Source organism: Pyrus communis, chromosome 12, assembly GCF_041283825.1.
Source record: "Pyrus communis isolate YQ-2024b chromosome 12, ASM4128382v1, whole genome shotgun sequence".
Lineage (NCBI taxonomy): Eukaryota > Viridiplantae > Streptophyta > Magnoliopsida > Rosales > Rosaceae > Pyrus > Pyrus communis.
In genome coordinates this window covers 1,434,519-1,448,488 of record NC_142576.1, presented here as the reverse complement: position 1 = coordinate 1,448,488, position 13,970 = coordinate 1,434,519, and the positions used below count along the sequence as shown (strand labels likewise).

The 13,970-nt window shown below is 38.0% G+C and overlaps 1 protein-coding gene and 3 pseudogenes across 4 annotated transcripts; 1 reads left to right on the top strand and 3 right to left on the bottom strand.

Moving 5' to 3' along the window:
- Positions 1-39: 39 nt before the first annotated feature.
- On the top strand, positions 40-5,238 carry LOC137745172 (E3 ubiquitin protein ligase DRIP2-like). 2 transcript variants are annotated; one of them, XM_068485076.2, is made up of 7 exons: positions 40-582; positions 934-1,033; positions 1,591-1,948; positions 3,070-3,563; positions 3,670-3,720; positions 4,437-4,509; positions 4,874-5,238. In XM_068485076.2, the coding sequence occupies exons 1-7, from the start codon at positions 453-455 to the stop codon at positions 5,045-5,047; spliced, it is 1,380 nt and encodes a 459-aa protein (XP_068341177.2). In that variant the 5' UTR covers positions 40-452; the 3' UTR covers positions 5,048-5,238. The 2 variants fall into 2 exon arrangements, with proteins under 2 accessions (XP_068341177.2, XP_088537738.1); XM_088681612.1 differs by lacking the exon at positions 3,670-3,720 and having other exon boundaries at positions 42-582.
- Positions 5,239-6,743: 1,505 nt separating this feature from the next.
- On the bottom strand, positions 6,744-8,384 carry LOC137745422 (aspartic proteinase CDR1 pseudogene; annotated as a pseudogene). The gene has a single exon (XR_015954515.1). The product of XR_015954515.1 is annotated as an aspartic proteinase CDR1 pseudogene (transcript).
- A 1,325-nt stretch (positions 8,385-9,709) lies between these two features.
- LOC137745421 (aspartic proteinase CDR1-like) lies at positions 9,710-11,112 on the bottom strand (annotated as a pseudogene).
- A 956-nt stretch (positions 11,113-12,068) lies between these two features.
- Positions 12,069-13,594, bottom strand: LOC137744740 (aspartic proteinase CDR1 pseudogene; annotated as a pseudogene). Its single transcript, XR_015954247.1, has one exon. The product of XR_015954247.1 is annotated as an aspartic proteinase CDR1 pseudogene (transcript).
- Positions 13,595-13,970: the final 376 nt, after the last annotated feature.

The window sequence follows — 13,970 nt, the reverse complement described above, 5'->3', positions numbered from 1 at the left end:
GTGTAACGTGTATACAAGAGAGTTGGTAAAACCAAAATCACAGGCAAAACTCCCTCTCTCCTCTCAAAGACACGCACACACACACATTCTCTCTCTCTCTCTCTCACTCCAAACTCTCTCGCTCGTGTTTTTTCATCGAAGCTCAACCTTGTCCAAAAATCCCCAACATACCGAACGTGATTTTCCCGCAAGCAATCACAACCCTTCTCTTAATTTCGCCCCAAAAGCCCGCCACTTTCTTCACTCCCCTCAGATCCGACACCTCCAACCATCCGACACGTCCGATGAAACCCAAAACAAAGCCCCACCCTTTCCTTAATTTCCTCACATAATCATACGAAAACCTCTGCGTCTCTGTCGGGTCGGGCGTTGAATGTGGTTTGGGGGGTGGGGGAGGGGAACGTAGACACAGAGGTTCGGAGATTATAAGGACTGAGGAGGTGGAGGAAGAGATGGCGGCTGGTGATGGTGGTGGTCAGGTGGTGAAAGTCAAGAGGGCGAAACTGGAGGCATGCATGACGTGCCCTCTTTGTAATAAGCTGTTGAAGGAGGCTACAACTATTTCACTCTGCCTCCACACGTGTGAGTTTTCTTTTTAATCTCCTCTTCCCTTAATTGTTTCATAATTTTCTGCTAATTTTATGATCTGGGTCTGTTCTTGTTTTTCCATTTCTGCATAATTTGTGTTTTGGTTGCAAATTTTCGATTGTTTCTGCAATTTGGACACTAAAATGTGTGATTTTCTTGTTTGTGTTGATCAACACCTGAGCACGTCGTGAAATTTTCGTGTCATTCCTTGAATTTTTGTTTAATTTGTTTCTATTGCCATGCCTTTCCATAGAATTGAATGAGAAGGCTTTGTTTTCGAAGAATTTTCTCGATTATTTCTGTAATTCAATGCTTACTTTTGTAAAATGTTGAATTCGAAACCAGTTTGCAGGACGTGCATTTACGAGAAGTTATCAGATGAGGAGGGGGACTGCTGTCCCGTCTGTGAAATTGATCTCGGAATTTTACCTGTCGAAAAACTCAGGTAAATGTACCTATATTCTGAAACGATGACGCTTCATCTTCCCTTGAATTACAATTTCACGTATTGGTTAGCCGGTTTTAGGTAAATGCATGGTGTTGTTGGTAACTTATAGAAGTGAAATTAGTGGACTCCTATACTTATGTAGTGTTAGTTGCATTGCCCTGCTTCCCAACCTACCATAGGGGAGATATTAAATCGACGCTTGTTTATTATCGTTTAGCAATAGGGAAAGTAAGTAGATTTGGTAAATGGTTCTAAAAAAATTAACGACGTAACTGTGGTTTTGCTTAGAAAGTTGATGTTTTATCAATCATCAGAATAATTTGAAACTTTCCAGACTGAGATAAAGGCAGATTTTTTTTATCCCATAATTAATGCTTTATCAAGATACCAATATCTGTGATTAGGGTGCCTACTTGCACTCTGTCATGTGATTTTAAACAAGTCAATAGTTTTTTTGTTGTACTGAATTTCCAATCACAATATCGTAAATGTGCACTGGAGCTTTACGTTAAAATGTTTCACACATGCTTAGGATGTTGCTTGATGATCTGCAGGCCAGACCATAATTTGCACGATATTATAGCCAAGATATTTCCTGTTAAAGGAAAGAAAGTTGATGCACCTGAAGCTAACAAGCCTGAAGCTAATGATCCTGATGTTACGCCATCTTCGTTGCCAGTGAAAAGGAAGGAGAGATCATTATCTTCATTGGTAGTCAGTGCCCCCAAAGTTCCAGTGCAGTCAGGTATGACTGGAAAGAGATCAAGAGCTTTGTCAAGAAAGGGTGCTGCTTTACGAGGATGCAGTTTTTCTGCTGAAGAACCTGCGAAGAAGGATGATTCTACAGAAGACCATCCAGTGAGCTCTAACTCAACTGGTAATCTTGTTGAATTCGCACGAAATAAGAGCCAGGTAAAGGGGGGCAGGATTTTGGTTATTCGCACGAAACAATAGCATTTATGTTTAGTTTCGTTGAAAAACCAAACAAGTCCAATGCTTTATGTTGAGACAACAGTTAGACAATACGATACATCCATCATAACTCTAACACAAGTTATTCACTTCGGAAATCAGGTCACTCTCGTACATGAACTAGGAAACCCTGTAAAAAGAAAGGAAAACCAATATTCTTTTATGGTAGGAAATAAGATTTTCTAGCTGGTCTTCGTTACTTTATTCTTCAACATTCTCTCTCAAGCTTGAGTGAAAATGATCACGCTCAACCTTTTTCAAGTCAAAAAAACCCCAAAAATCTTGCCAGGTGCCCTTGCATTTATCGGTTGGTTTATCTAACTGTTGCATCATTCTCTCTTCCATGCGGATTTGGGTTTCTCATATTAATTGGAAGGTAGTCAGGTAGCTGATTGCTTATCAAACTTTGGTGTTGATCATACTGGGGTTCGTTGGTGGGATTCTTGTCCTCTGTGTGTTGGTGCAGTTTTTGTTCATGATCTTTTGGGGCCCAAACGTTCACTTCTTTTAGGAGTTGTTTCAAGTGATTTCTCATCCTCTATATTTGACTTTCGCTGTTGGTTTGAGCAGGGGTCCTCTTTTCCCACTTTCCCATTTCCATTCTCTGTTTCTAATTGGCTTTCCGACACTGTTTTAGGGTTTTGCTTCATGTTCCCCCTAACTTATTGTACCTTGAATTTTTCTTTATTGATATATTCACAATGTCTTTACATGATAGCAATGTTGGAGTGGATTTGACATTGTTGTTTAATAGAAATAAGAAAAAGTCAAAAACACCATAGAATGACGAGACACCTGCCCAGTTAAGGTAGATGATGTGAGACGGTGATCCATGGCCTACAGTCCAACATGAGTAATGAACTACAATTGTTCCGACCAATGAGGGATAAATTATAGAAAAAAAGAGACTCTCGAGGACATCATGGCAACATACATACAATGTGAAGTAGTGTCTGAAGCAATTTGTTGTCTGGTAGTATAAATGGTTTTGTTTGGGGGACCTGAGTACATTTGAAACCTGTTAACGATATATATTTTTGCATGTTTATTCAATTATGCAGGATTTGCTTGAGCATTCATATGAGCGAAATCCTAACAAAGATATGAACAATGACGTTGAAATAACAGAAGGGAAAGCTGACCTGTGGACTCCCTTAAACTGTCTTGTAGAGGCTGCTAACCGAACCAAGTCCTCGAAGCCAAATTCACAAGGGTTGCATGCCACGTCAGATCCAATCAATTCCCTTGATAATGAACTTTATATGTCTCAAAATAAGGCAGAAGGAGAATCGCCAAATGCTCTGGACTGCATCAGGAATGCATATACGCCCAAAACCAAAAAAAAGGAGGCCAACCAGAATGCAAGAGGAAAAAATAATAGTAATGGAGCAGGGGCATCAGGACCGGTGAAACGTAAAAGGGTGCGTGCAGCTAATCAGAAGAGGGTAGCAGCATCTGGGGAAGCAAGTGCCTCAACTCAACCTATGCTAGATGTATGTGGGGTTAAGTATAGAAATGTTCCTGTTTGGTTCTCCTTGGTAGCATCTGAAGACTGGTGAGATGTTCTATTGATTATAAAATTCATATGGTTTTTTATATTTTGGGAGCGCAATTTTGATTTCTTTCATGCCGATCCCTGATTTTGATGTAAATTTCTTCAGGAAAGGAGAAATTTCATTGCCACAGATATCAGCATGTTGCTTGAAAATAAAGTTAGTTTCTGTATTCCTTTTACTTCCTTTGATGTTATGGTAATGTTGTTTTACACTGATCCGTTGTCATATCTTAGTGATTTAATCATCTGAAACATGTATAGGACGGAGCAACGAGTACCAAAATGTGTGTTCAGCTTTGTGTGTGTCTGTCTATGGTTTTTTTAGGGTTCGAGGTTACAATTTCTTAATCTTTTACCGTGTGTAAACTTGTCACATGGTTTAAATATATCATCAACGGGTAAGAATGGTATACACCAGAAACGTAAACAGAACAGTGTTAAGTCAACTGCCCTTCCCAAATATATATTTGAACCACATATTTTCCCCAAGTCTTTCCAAATCAATTCCAATTTGTGAATTTAAAAAATCATGAATGTGAAGCGATATTGAAAATACTACATGACTACTTTCCTGTTAGCGAGCACTATAAGTAACTGGTTCAAGGTTTAGATTTAAGAAGGATTTGAGAAATTATTTCAATAAATCTTCATCGATCCATGATTAAAAAATGGTTTTGGTTGACACAAGTATTAAATCTTGCAATATTTCTATTTTTGAGTGTTCATACTTGTTATTCTGGATTCCTGCAGTTATCTAGCTTGTTATTACAGCGTGGGAGATAAAATTCGATTTGGCTTTTAAGTTGCATAAGCGTTTTCCATGTTTATATTGGGACTAAGTTGTATTGACTTTACTTTTTCTTTAATTTGTAGGGATGGTAAAATGCCCGTATCAATAATCCAGAAGTACCTTGCGATGAAACTTGAACTTAGCAGTGAAAATGAGGTGAGTATATTTTGATTGTCTTCCTACAAAGCTGAGAAGATTTCGAATTTTTGACATTACTATGGCTGCTCATGAAAACCTAGAAATTCATTTTCGCGTTTGATATATCAAACCATAGTTTGACACCGCAACCTGAGCTCTCTTCTGTTTCCTATTATACACAAAGCTTGCATTTTCCCTGACATGGATGCTATGAGTTAAGTGCCATAGCATTTTTCTACGCGACGCATTGGAACACTTTGATGTTTATTGCATGCATTTTGAAACGAATGTTTCTCTTAATTTTCAATAAAAGAAGCAATAGGGCGTGATTTCATTTCCACTTTTGCTTCAAGCCTTCAAGTTTTAATTTATTTCCTTGTAGGTGGAGATACTGTGTCGGGGTCAGCCAGTGCTTCCAACATGGCATCTAGAAACCCTAGTTGAGATGTGGTGCCGAACAGCACCAACAACGAAAAGGGTACCGGCAACAGTTGGCTCCTCGGCTAAAGATTTTGTAATGGTCCTCAATTATTGTCGTAGGGTTCCAAATCCCTGAAAGAACCAATAAAACTCTCGTTTTCTAGGTAAAACAATGAAAGTTTCTCTTTTGTTGTTGATCGTAGGGTTCGAAATCTCTGAAAGAACAAATAAAATTTTCATCTCATGTTGTCTTCATCGTTTACCAGTTCAATATGTATAGTACCTGTTGTCAGATTTTACTGGTATTTCAACTGAGTTTATCTGCTAGATCATATGTTTGTTCTATACAGGGTTATCATACAAAATGGTCCCTGAGATTTGCATGATCAATAGAAATGGTCCCTGAGATTGAAAATCAATAGAAATGATTCCTGAGATTGTCCACCATCCATGATTTTGGTCATTCCGTTAAAAACGATTTTGAGCAATTTTCAAAGCTTTGTAACTCAATCGTTTCTTAACCAAATTCGACACATAATATATCAAAATGAAGATAGGAAAGTGTAGAATAAGATTATACCTATTTGGAAGCCTAATGGTTGCCGGAGATGACCGGAAAATAGCCTGAAAGGTGACTGGTCCGCGGAAAAATTGGAATACTAGCCGGAAACTAGGTAAATTTTAAACGTTCATAACTTCTTCAATACTCAACCAAATCAAGTGATTCAAAAACGAAAATAATACTTCTTGATGAGACGAAGAGAATGGTACCTTTTTCAAAGGCTAACTCACTGTAGTTTGGTCGGACAACGGTTCGAAAGTGGCTAATCATTTTCGAGTTAGCCACTTTTGAGCCGTTTTCCGGCCAAACCATAGTGAGTTAGCAGTAAAGAAAGATACCATTCTCTTTGTATCGTCGAGAAGTATGATTTTCGTTTTTTAATCACTCGATTTCGTTGAGTATTGAAGAAGTTATGAATGTTTAAAGTTTACCCAGTTTCCAGCGAGTTTTCCAGTTTTCCTGCGGACCAGTCACATTTCAGGCTATTTTCCAATCATCTCAGGCAATCATTGGGCTTCCAAATAGGTATAATCTTGTTCTATACTTTCTTATCTTCATTTTGATATATTATGAGTCGAATTTGATTAAGAATCGATTGAGTTACAAAGTTTTGAAAATTGCCCAAAGAGTTTTTAACGGAATGACCAAAATCATGATGGTGGACAATCTCAGGAACCATTTCTATTGATTTTCAATGTTGAAGATCATTTCTATTGATCATGCAAATCTCATGGACCATTTGTATAATAACCCTTCTATATATTAAGGGGTGTATTAAATTGAGAATTTGAGAGACTTTAATAGATTTATAAATCCATGGATTTTTATAGAGTTTAATTGATTTGTAAAGATTCCATATAAAATTTTGATTCAATTCTCTTGAAATCCCATGGGACGATGTGAGATTTGTGGATGTTTAAAATACACTATGAAATCTCTCCAATTCCCTCTAATTCCTTAACTTTCTCAAATTCTTTAAAATCAATTTCTAATTGAATACACCTAGAATGTTATAAACTTCTTTTAAAATAAAAATAAAAATCCCTCAAAACCCCAATTGAATAAACCCCCTAAATTCTTTTTTTTTTTTTTTTTTTCTTTTCATATTCATATTCTTTCAGGAAGTAATTTCCAATCATCCCGTTTTTTCATGTGCATACTCTTTGTTTATTTCTAATTTTTGGATTAAATAAGTCAAGAAGGAAATCAATGGAGGTGTAAGTCGTGAAAAGAGTGTGCGGAAATTATTTTTCTTCTTTTGAACGATTTTCTACAATGAAAAAATTACAAATAAAAGAAAATTAATAAGGCAGGTGTAAAAATAGGAAAATTGAATGACAGTGGAAGTACTCTTTCCATCGCCACTACTCTTTCCATCTCCACTACTCTTTCTGCAATCAGTTGGCTTGAAGGAGACCGTCATTCTTTCAAGGTCGAAACCGACCCAGAAATTCGACTGAGCGTTGCTTCCATAAATAGCAACATTAAGGTCTTCACTTGCAACTTCGGTGGCATTCATCAACATAGAACACAACAGCTTATATCCATCATCTTCGGTATGGAAGAAGGCTTGTTCCGGTGTTAATTGCACTTTACCACCGCCGTCAAAATGCACTGTCAATGTCGCTCCTTTGAGATGATCCAACGTGCTTGTATTGTAGCAAAACCGAGTTCCGTTTTTCGGGTCACCTACTAGAACCGGTTTCAGATCAACTGCCTTCTTTACTTGTTCCATCAATTGGCCATAGAAATCCTGTGGTAGTACTGTCACTTGTGTTCCAGAGTCAAGAAACATGTTCCCTTTCGAAACCGACCCCGATGAGTCAAAAGGCACAAATGTGTTTCCAACACTGATTCCTTCAACTGTCACATGATATTGGTACGCGTACCTGTCGTTTTGATCCTTAATGATCAAAGGCGTCGAAACCGCTCCTTCACCAGTAACCTCACTTCCGTTCCCAAACCTTAACGTGCCTGCAGCATTCGTGTGATCAGGGTCGAACGGCACGAGACAATGGGAGAACTTTCTGCCTCCGACGTAGGGAGCGATTTGAGAAACAAGTGATGTGTTCCCAAGGCCAAGCCCTACCATTCCCATTTGATTTTCAGAAAAATTCTCCCCAGTGTTGTTATGTCCACAACCAAACACAACATCTTTGAACGAAACCGGCTTGCCTGATCCGGACGCCAAGGTAATCGTGTCTTTTGCGACTACTCCATGTGTCTTCGACTGGTCCATGTAAACGTAATTGTAACTGCAAACATTTTGATCACCACTTCTTGAGCATGAGAAATCATCAATAGTAGCATTACATTCTGGCGCATAACATGGGATGATATGATACGTCGAGGATTTCCGCGGGTCGAACATGGGTTTTTTCTGCTTGTAGCATCCTGGACACGGCTCGCATTGCGTCCATATGAGCGAGCTGCCAGTATCAGCGACGGTGTAAATATCAAATGGCGGAGTTCCAATTGAGAGTTTCATAACGTGTGCACCCTCACCGTCTATGGTGTCCCGTGTTACTTCTGACTGTGGGCTGTTTTGGTCACCGGCTGGTCCCATGAGATGCCGAAAAACTTTGTTACGATTGTATAATGGCGAATTTGGGGAGTTTCGCCGAGTAAGTGGTACGCTAAACCCGCCATTAGTACTAATACCACTGCATGCTGCTACTCTAGATGTAGCTGAATTATGGCATAGATAAATTAGAACAGTGATCAAAATTATATGATTGTATAAAGCAGTAGTGCCTGCAGCTGCCATAGGAGAGCTTAGGAGAGGGATTTAGATTGAAGAAGAAGAAAAGTACTGCAAAGATGGGTTTAATAAGAAAGTAGCTAGCAATGCTTGTTTTTAGAAAATTTGCATGGGAGAGGTTTTCAGGCCACGCTTTTCTGGTCAAAGCATGCATGCGCAAGAACCTCATTTCTTTGGTTTCAAGTTCTTTTTTTGGTAATCAACTTTTTTTTTTTTAATATCACAGTAATAATAATATCCATATTAATTACATTTTACATGAGTAAATACTTGGCTCCTGGCTTGGAATATTACTGGGTCTTCTGCCATCACCACCACTTGATAAAACCAAGAAGATCTAATCTTAGTCCCAGGTGGCATAGAAATTGAACCTGAGAGATTTTTCAGTGTGTCCAGAACACGGCTGGGTACATTACGTATCATTATAAAGTGGTTGGATACTAAAAAAAAATTTCAATCACTTGTAATATAACATTTGGTGTACCGGACCGTGTTATGAGCACACTGAAAATTTTCTCTTCAAAAGGAATTCAATAAGGATACAAAATAGCGCAAGAGTGCATATGTAAGAGAATTTGGCTAAGAATACAAAATAGAGCAGGACATAACTTAAGTGATTAAGAACATTAATTTATCCATGCATCCGATCAAGGTCCTAAATTCACTCCCGCTTACACACTATCGATGTCTTGCATGAAAAGAGGATATAGGAAATGGTAATTTTTTGCATGAAAAAGAGGATCTAGGAAAAAGTTGGGACATTGAAAGTTCGAAACTACGCATGAACTATTTTGGCCATACTACACAAAGTTATATCTTACCAATTAGAGGTTTGGTAGAGAACGGTCCTTTACTTATGTCAAAAATGCACTCTTTGAATGGTACTTTATTCATAAGAATGAATTTTTTTTTAGAAGTTATACGGACTTTATAAAAGTAAATGTCATGCTCTGCGTGTCACGACATATGAGATGTTTTACCTCTTTGAGAACAAGAAAACCAACCACCATACTAGTCCAAAGAGCAGAGACTAGCCGCGGAGCTTGTATACAGTTTCTCGATTGGAGATCCATAAGGGCAAGTAAAAAAAAGAATTTATGGAGAGTAAGCCTTTATTCAAGCAAGCCTTTGTAGTTTTTTATTTTCCTTCCAACTATTGGGAGAGCTTCGAAGTTCAACTCCGCCCGGTCTCGTTATTAAAAAGCACAAAAAAACTAGTTACATTTTGGTTTTGCTGTTGTACGACTTATATTTTTGGTTGGCACATTAAGTTGCGACTTATTATTTTTCTTGAAACATTATATATGTGCAGGTGAAATGTTTCTTCGTCATGGGATGCCTTTTTTGGTCTCCAACACCCTGGAGGCAGGAAGGCTGACTTAGGATGCTAGTTAAAGTACGTTTTAGCATTAATCATAAAAATGTCTAGTTTTTGGAAAAGAAATGCTTACGTAAACACCCATATGCTCCTTCAACTAATTAATTCTCAAAATTACAATCAAAATAAAACTGAAAACGTAGTTGAAAAAATAAGAAATATGAATAGCAAAAGCACTATTAGGACTAGAACTACTAGTACTGCTAGTTTTTCTGCAATCAGCTGCCTTGAAGGAGACCAACATCTTTTCAAGATCAAAACCGACCAAAAAATTTGACTGAGCATAGCTTCCATAGAGACCAATTCCTTCACCTATGGTATGACTCGAGTTAAGCGTTCCGAAGCAGTGTAGTTTATGTTGTTTGTTTTGATAGAAAGTTTGTGCCGGTGACAGCTGCAATTTAGCACCGCCGTAGAAATGAACCGTGAATAATGGTGCTTGGAGATTCTCCGTGGTGTTGTAGCAAAGCAAAGTTCCAGACTCGTCATTTACTTCGACTGGTTTTAGTGACGAATTCATCGTCTTCTTTACTTGTTCAACCGATCTGCCGTAAAAATCTTGTGGCAGCATTGTCACTTGTGTACCCGAGTCGAGATACATGTTCCCTTTTGAAACCGAACCTGATGAGTTAAAAGGCACAAACTGTTCTCCGACGCTGATTCCTTCAACCGTGACAAAATATTGGGTTTTGCAATGTTTGGTGATTAATGGAGTCGAAACTACACCTTCACCCGAAACCTCACTTCCCCTTCCGAAACTCATGATGCTTGCATCATTGGGGTGATCCGGATCAAAGGGCACGAGACAATGTGAGAATTTCTTGCCTCCAACGTAAGGAGCAAGTTGAGAAATAATCGATTAATTTCGTTTTCGCCAAAGGTTTTCCCAGTATTGTTGTGTCCACAACCTATCACAACATCTTTGAACGAAACTGGCTTCCCGGAGCTGGATCCGAATGTGATTGTCTCTTTTGACACCACCCCCTGCGTTATTGAATCATCCATGTAAGTGTAATTGTAGTTGCAGACCTTTTGATCATCCTTTGAGCATGAGGTGTAGCCAGTGTCATTAGCATGACTACATTCTTGTGCAGTACATGGAAGTGTTGCGTATGATGGGGACTTTTTCGGATCAAACTTGGGATTTTTCTGCTTGTAGCAATTCGGACACGGCTCACATTGCGTCCACAACATCATACTTCTTGTATCCGTCACTGCATAAATCTTATAGGGTGGAGTTCCAAGAGAGAGCTTCATAAGTTGTGCACCCTCACCACCCTCTTTGTCACGCCTTAGTTTTGATTGTGGGGTACTTTCATCCATAAGATGTCGATAAATTTTATGATTATGATTGTAAAGTGGTGAATTTAGAGAGTTTTAGCGAATAAGTTTGATACTAAACCCGTCATTAATATCAGAATTCACCACTTTTATAGCTGAACTATAATATAGCATTAGATAAATGATCAAAATCATAGTCACTACATCTGCAGATGCCATATATTACATTCAATTTCAGGAAAGAAGATGTAAGAGAACAGAGAAAGCTGGAATTAGTGCTAAAATAGAAGGTGCCTAGGGTTGTGTTAATGGCTAAAAATACATTAGTAACACATGGAGTTCTTATTCGAATCTTAGAAAGGGTTGATATTTTTAATTTTAGAATATTTGGAAGAGGACACAGGGGCCACTTTTTTGTGTGAAAAGCTCCACGCCTCTTGTTTTATTAGGTTCTGTTGTTACTGTCGACCCTGGTTAAAGCTTGAACCTCATTTTTTGAGTTTTCAAACTTTTGACTTCTCCAGGTCTATATGCCATATGGAAAAATCTATTTGAACTTAAAATTTTAATATGTGCACTAAAATATTAAATAAAATTTACAAAAACTTCAAACTTTGAACACGTTTATGATTTCATTTGTATGAATTTCTGATACATCTGGGATGGATTCGAACACGTGCGTGTTAATTTGTGTCTATTTTTAAGAATCCCATCGATCCATAAGTTGTAAGGTTTTTTTGCTAAAATGATCTTTGACATTGGCATAATTTTTTACTTTGATCATTGAGATTTAAAATCGATATAAGTGATCTTAAAATTGTCCACCATCAATCATTTTGATTATTCAGTGAGAAATCTCATTTAAATTAAGGATATTTTTGTCAAATCAATCATTTTCCTTAATTGGTGGTTTCTTCAATTCAACAGAGATTTATGATAAAATGATTAAAATGATTGATGATGGATAATCTTAAAGATCAATTCTATATATCGATTTTAAATCGCAGAAACCAAAATGAAGAGTTATGACAATTCCGAAGACCATCTTAGTTAAAGCCTAAATTGTGCAGTTACTTAAATATGACTTGTCTAACATGCATGCAGAAATACACAAAGTTAGTTGAAAAAGGTAAATAGAGAAAATATTCACAATACACCATTTTTTTTATAATTTTCTAGAACGTCAAAATTACAAATAAAAGAAAATTCAAAACATAAGTGGAGGAAAAGGAAAAGGGAGTAGCAATAACACTGCTACTACTATTTGTACAATCAGTTGGCTTAAACGAAACCACCATTCTTTCTAGGTCGAAACCAATCCAGAAATTAGACTGAACATAATTCCCATAAACAATAAAATCATCACGAGTGACATAACTTGAATTCTGCATTGCAAAACAGAAATTCTGAAACTCTTGGTGGTAGAAAAATATCTGATTTGGTGTCAACTGCAACTTAGCACCACCTTCAAAATGCACGGTAATTTTTTTCCCTTTGAAAATGTTCTTGTTGTTGTAACAAACAAGTGTCCCAAAAGTTGGGTCCATTATTTCATTGGGGCTCATCGCAATCTGCTTCTTCAACTCCGTCACCAAAGGATCATAAAATTGTTGAGGCAAGTACGTGTTTGGTGTTCCGGAATCGAGAATAGTATTCCCTGGCGAAGCCCCATTACCGGATGAATTGAAAGGCACAAACTTGTCTCCAACGCTCATGCCTTCGAGCGTGACGCGATAAGCGTTATTGTCAAGCTCGGAGATCAACCGCGTTGAGACCACCCCTTCCCCCAAAACCTCACTCCCATTCCCAAAACTCATCTTGCTTGTGGACGTGGGATTTGCATGGGATGGAACCAAACAGTAGGAGAACTTTTTGCCTCCAACTGCAGGGGAAATTTGGGAAATAAACGACATGTTTCCAATTCCAAGCCCTACTACTCCCATTTGGTTCTCCTGAAACGTTTCTCCTGTATTATTATGTCCACAACCAAACACAATATTTTGTAAGGGAATCGGTTTCCCGGACGCGGCCTTCAACGTGATTGTTTCTTTCGCAAGTAATCCAATGGTAGTTGCACCGTCTACGTAGCTGTAATTGTAATTGCAGAGCTCTTGACGATGGTCAGAAGATGATGAGCAAGAGTTAGGGCCAGAATCTATGAGTAAATTACATTCTTGTGCACCACATGAAACGTTCCTATACGTTGACGATTTTCTCGGGTCGAACTTGGGATTTTTCTGCTTGTAGCAATCGATACACGGCTCACATTGCGTCCATGTTAATGTGCTGCCTGTGTCTGCAACCCCATAAATATCCACAGGTGGAGTTCCGATTGAAAACTTCATGAGATGCTCGCCATCAAAGTCGCGTCTCACTTCTGATTGCGGTATGTTTGGATTGGACGGCTCCAATAGACGTCGAAAACGATTGCTTAAGCTCTTTGGAGGAGATGTATTATGATTGTAGAATGGTGAATTTGGCGAGTTTCGGCGAATGAGTTCGACGCTGAATCCGCCACCATTGACATTATTTGCTGATGAAGAAGAACATACAAGATAAAAGAAAAGATTAATAGTCACTAGATGGGTAGTCTGATGTGCAGCTGCCATGAGTTTTTGCTAGCATGCATGCAATTTTGAGGCAAAATTAGGTCATGAAGTGGAGTACTCTTTCCAGAAACAGAAGGTGGTAAATTTGCAAGAATGGCTAAAATTAGATGATGTTATCTACAGAGTTTTATGTGATTATTTTACTGGTGGCATTTTTGTTACCACTTGTTTTCTAATTGGATGCAATTCTTCAGGTCAATCCCTGATTTCTTGGGTATTTTGAAATTAGACACAAAAAACCTTTGACATTTCTGAATTTTGACAAAACCCTGATTTCTAGGGTCTTGTTTTATTTCCCACCAGATTAGGTGAAAAGAGATCATCTCCATATCTTTTCCTCCAAAGCTTAGGGATCAAGTGATCCGTACCTTTAAAATTTGATCCAACAGTTAAAAATTATTATAACTTTTAAAAGTTTCTACTAACTTCTCTGTTTTTAGCTATTGGATCAAATTTTAAAGACCCGGA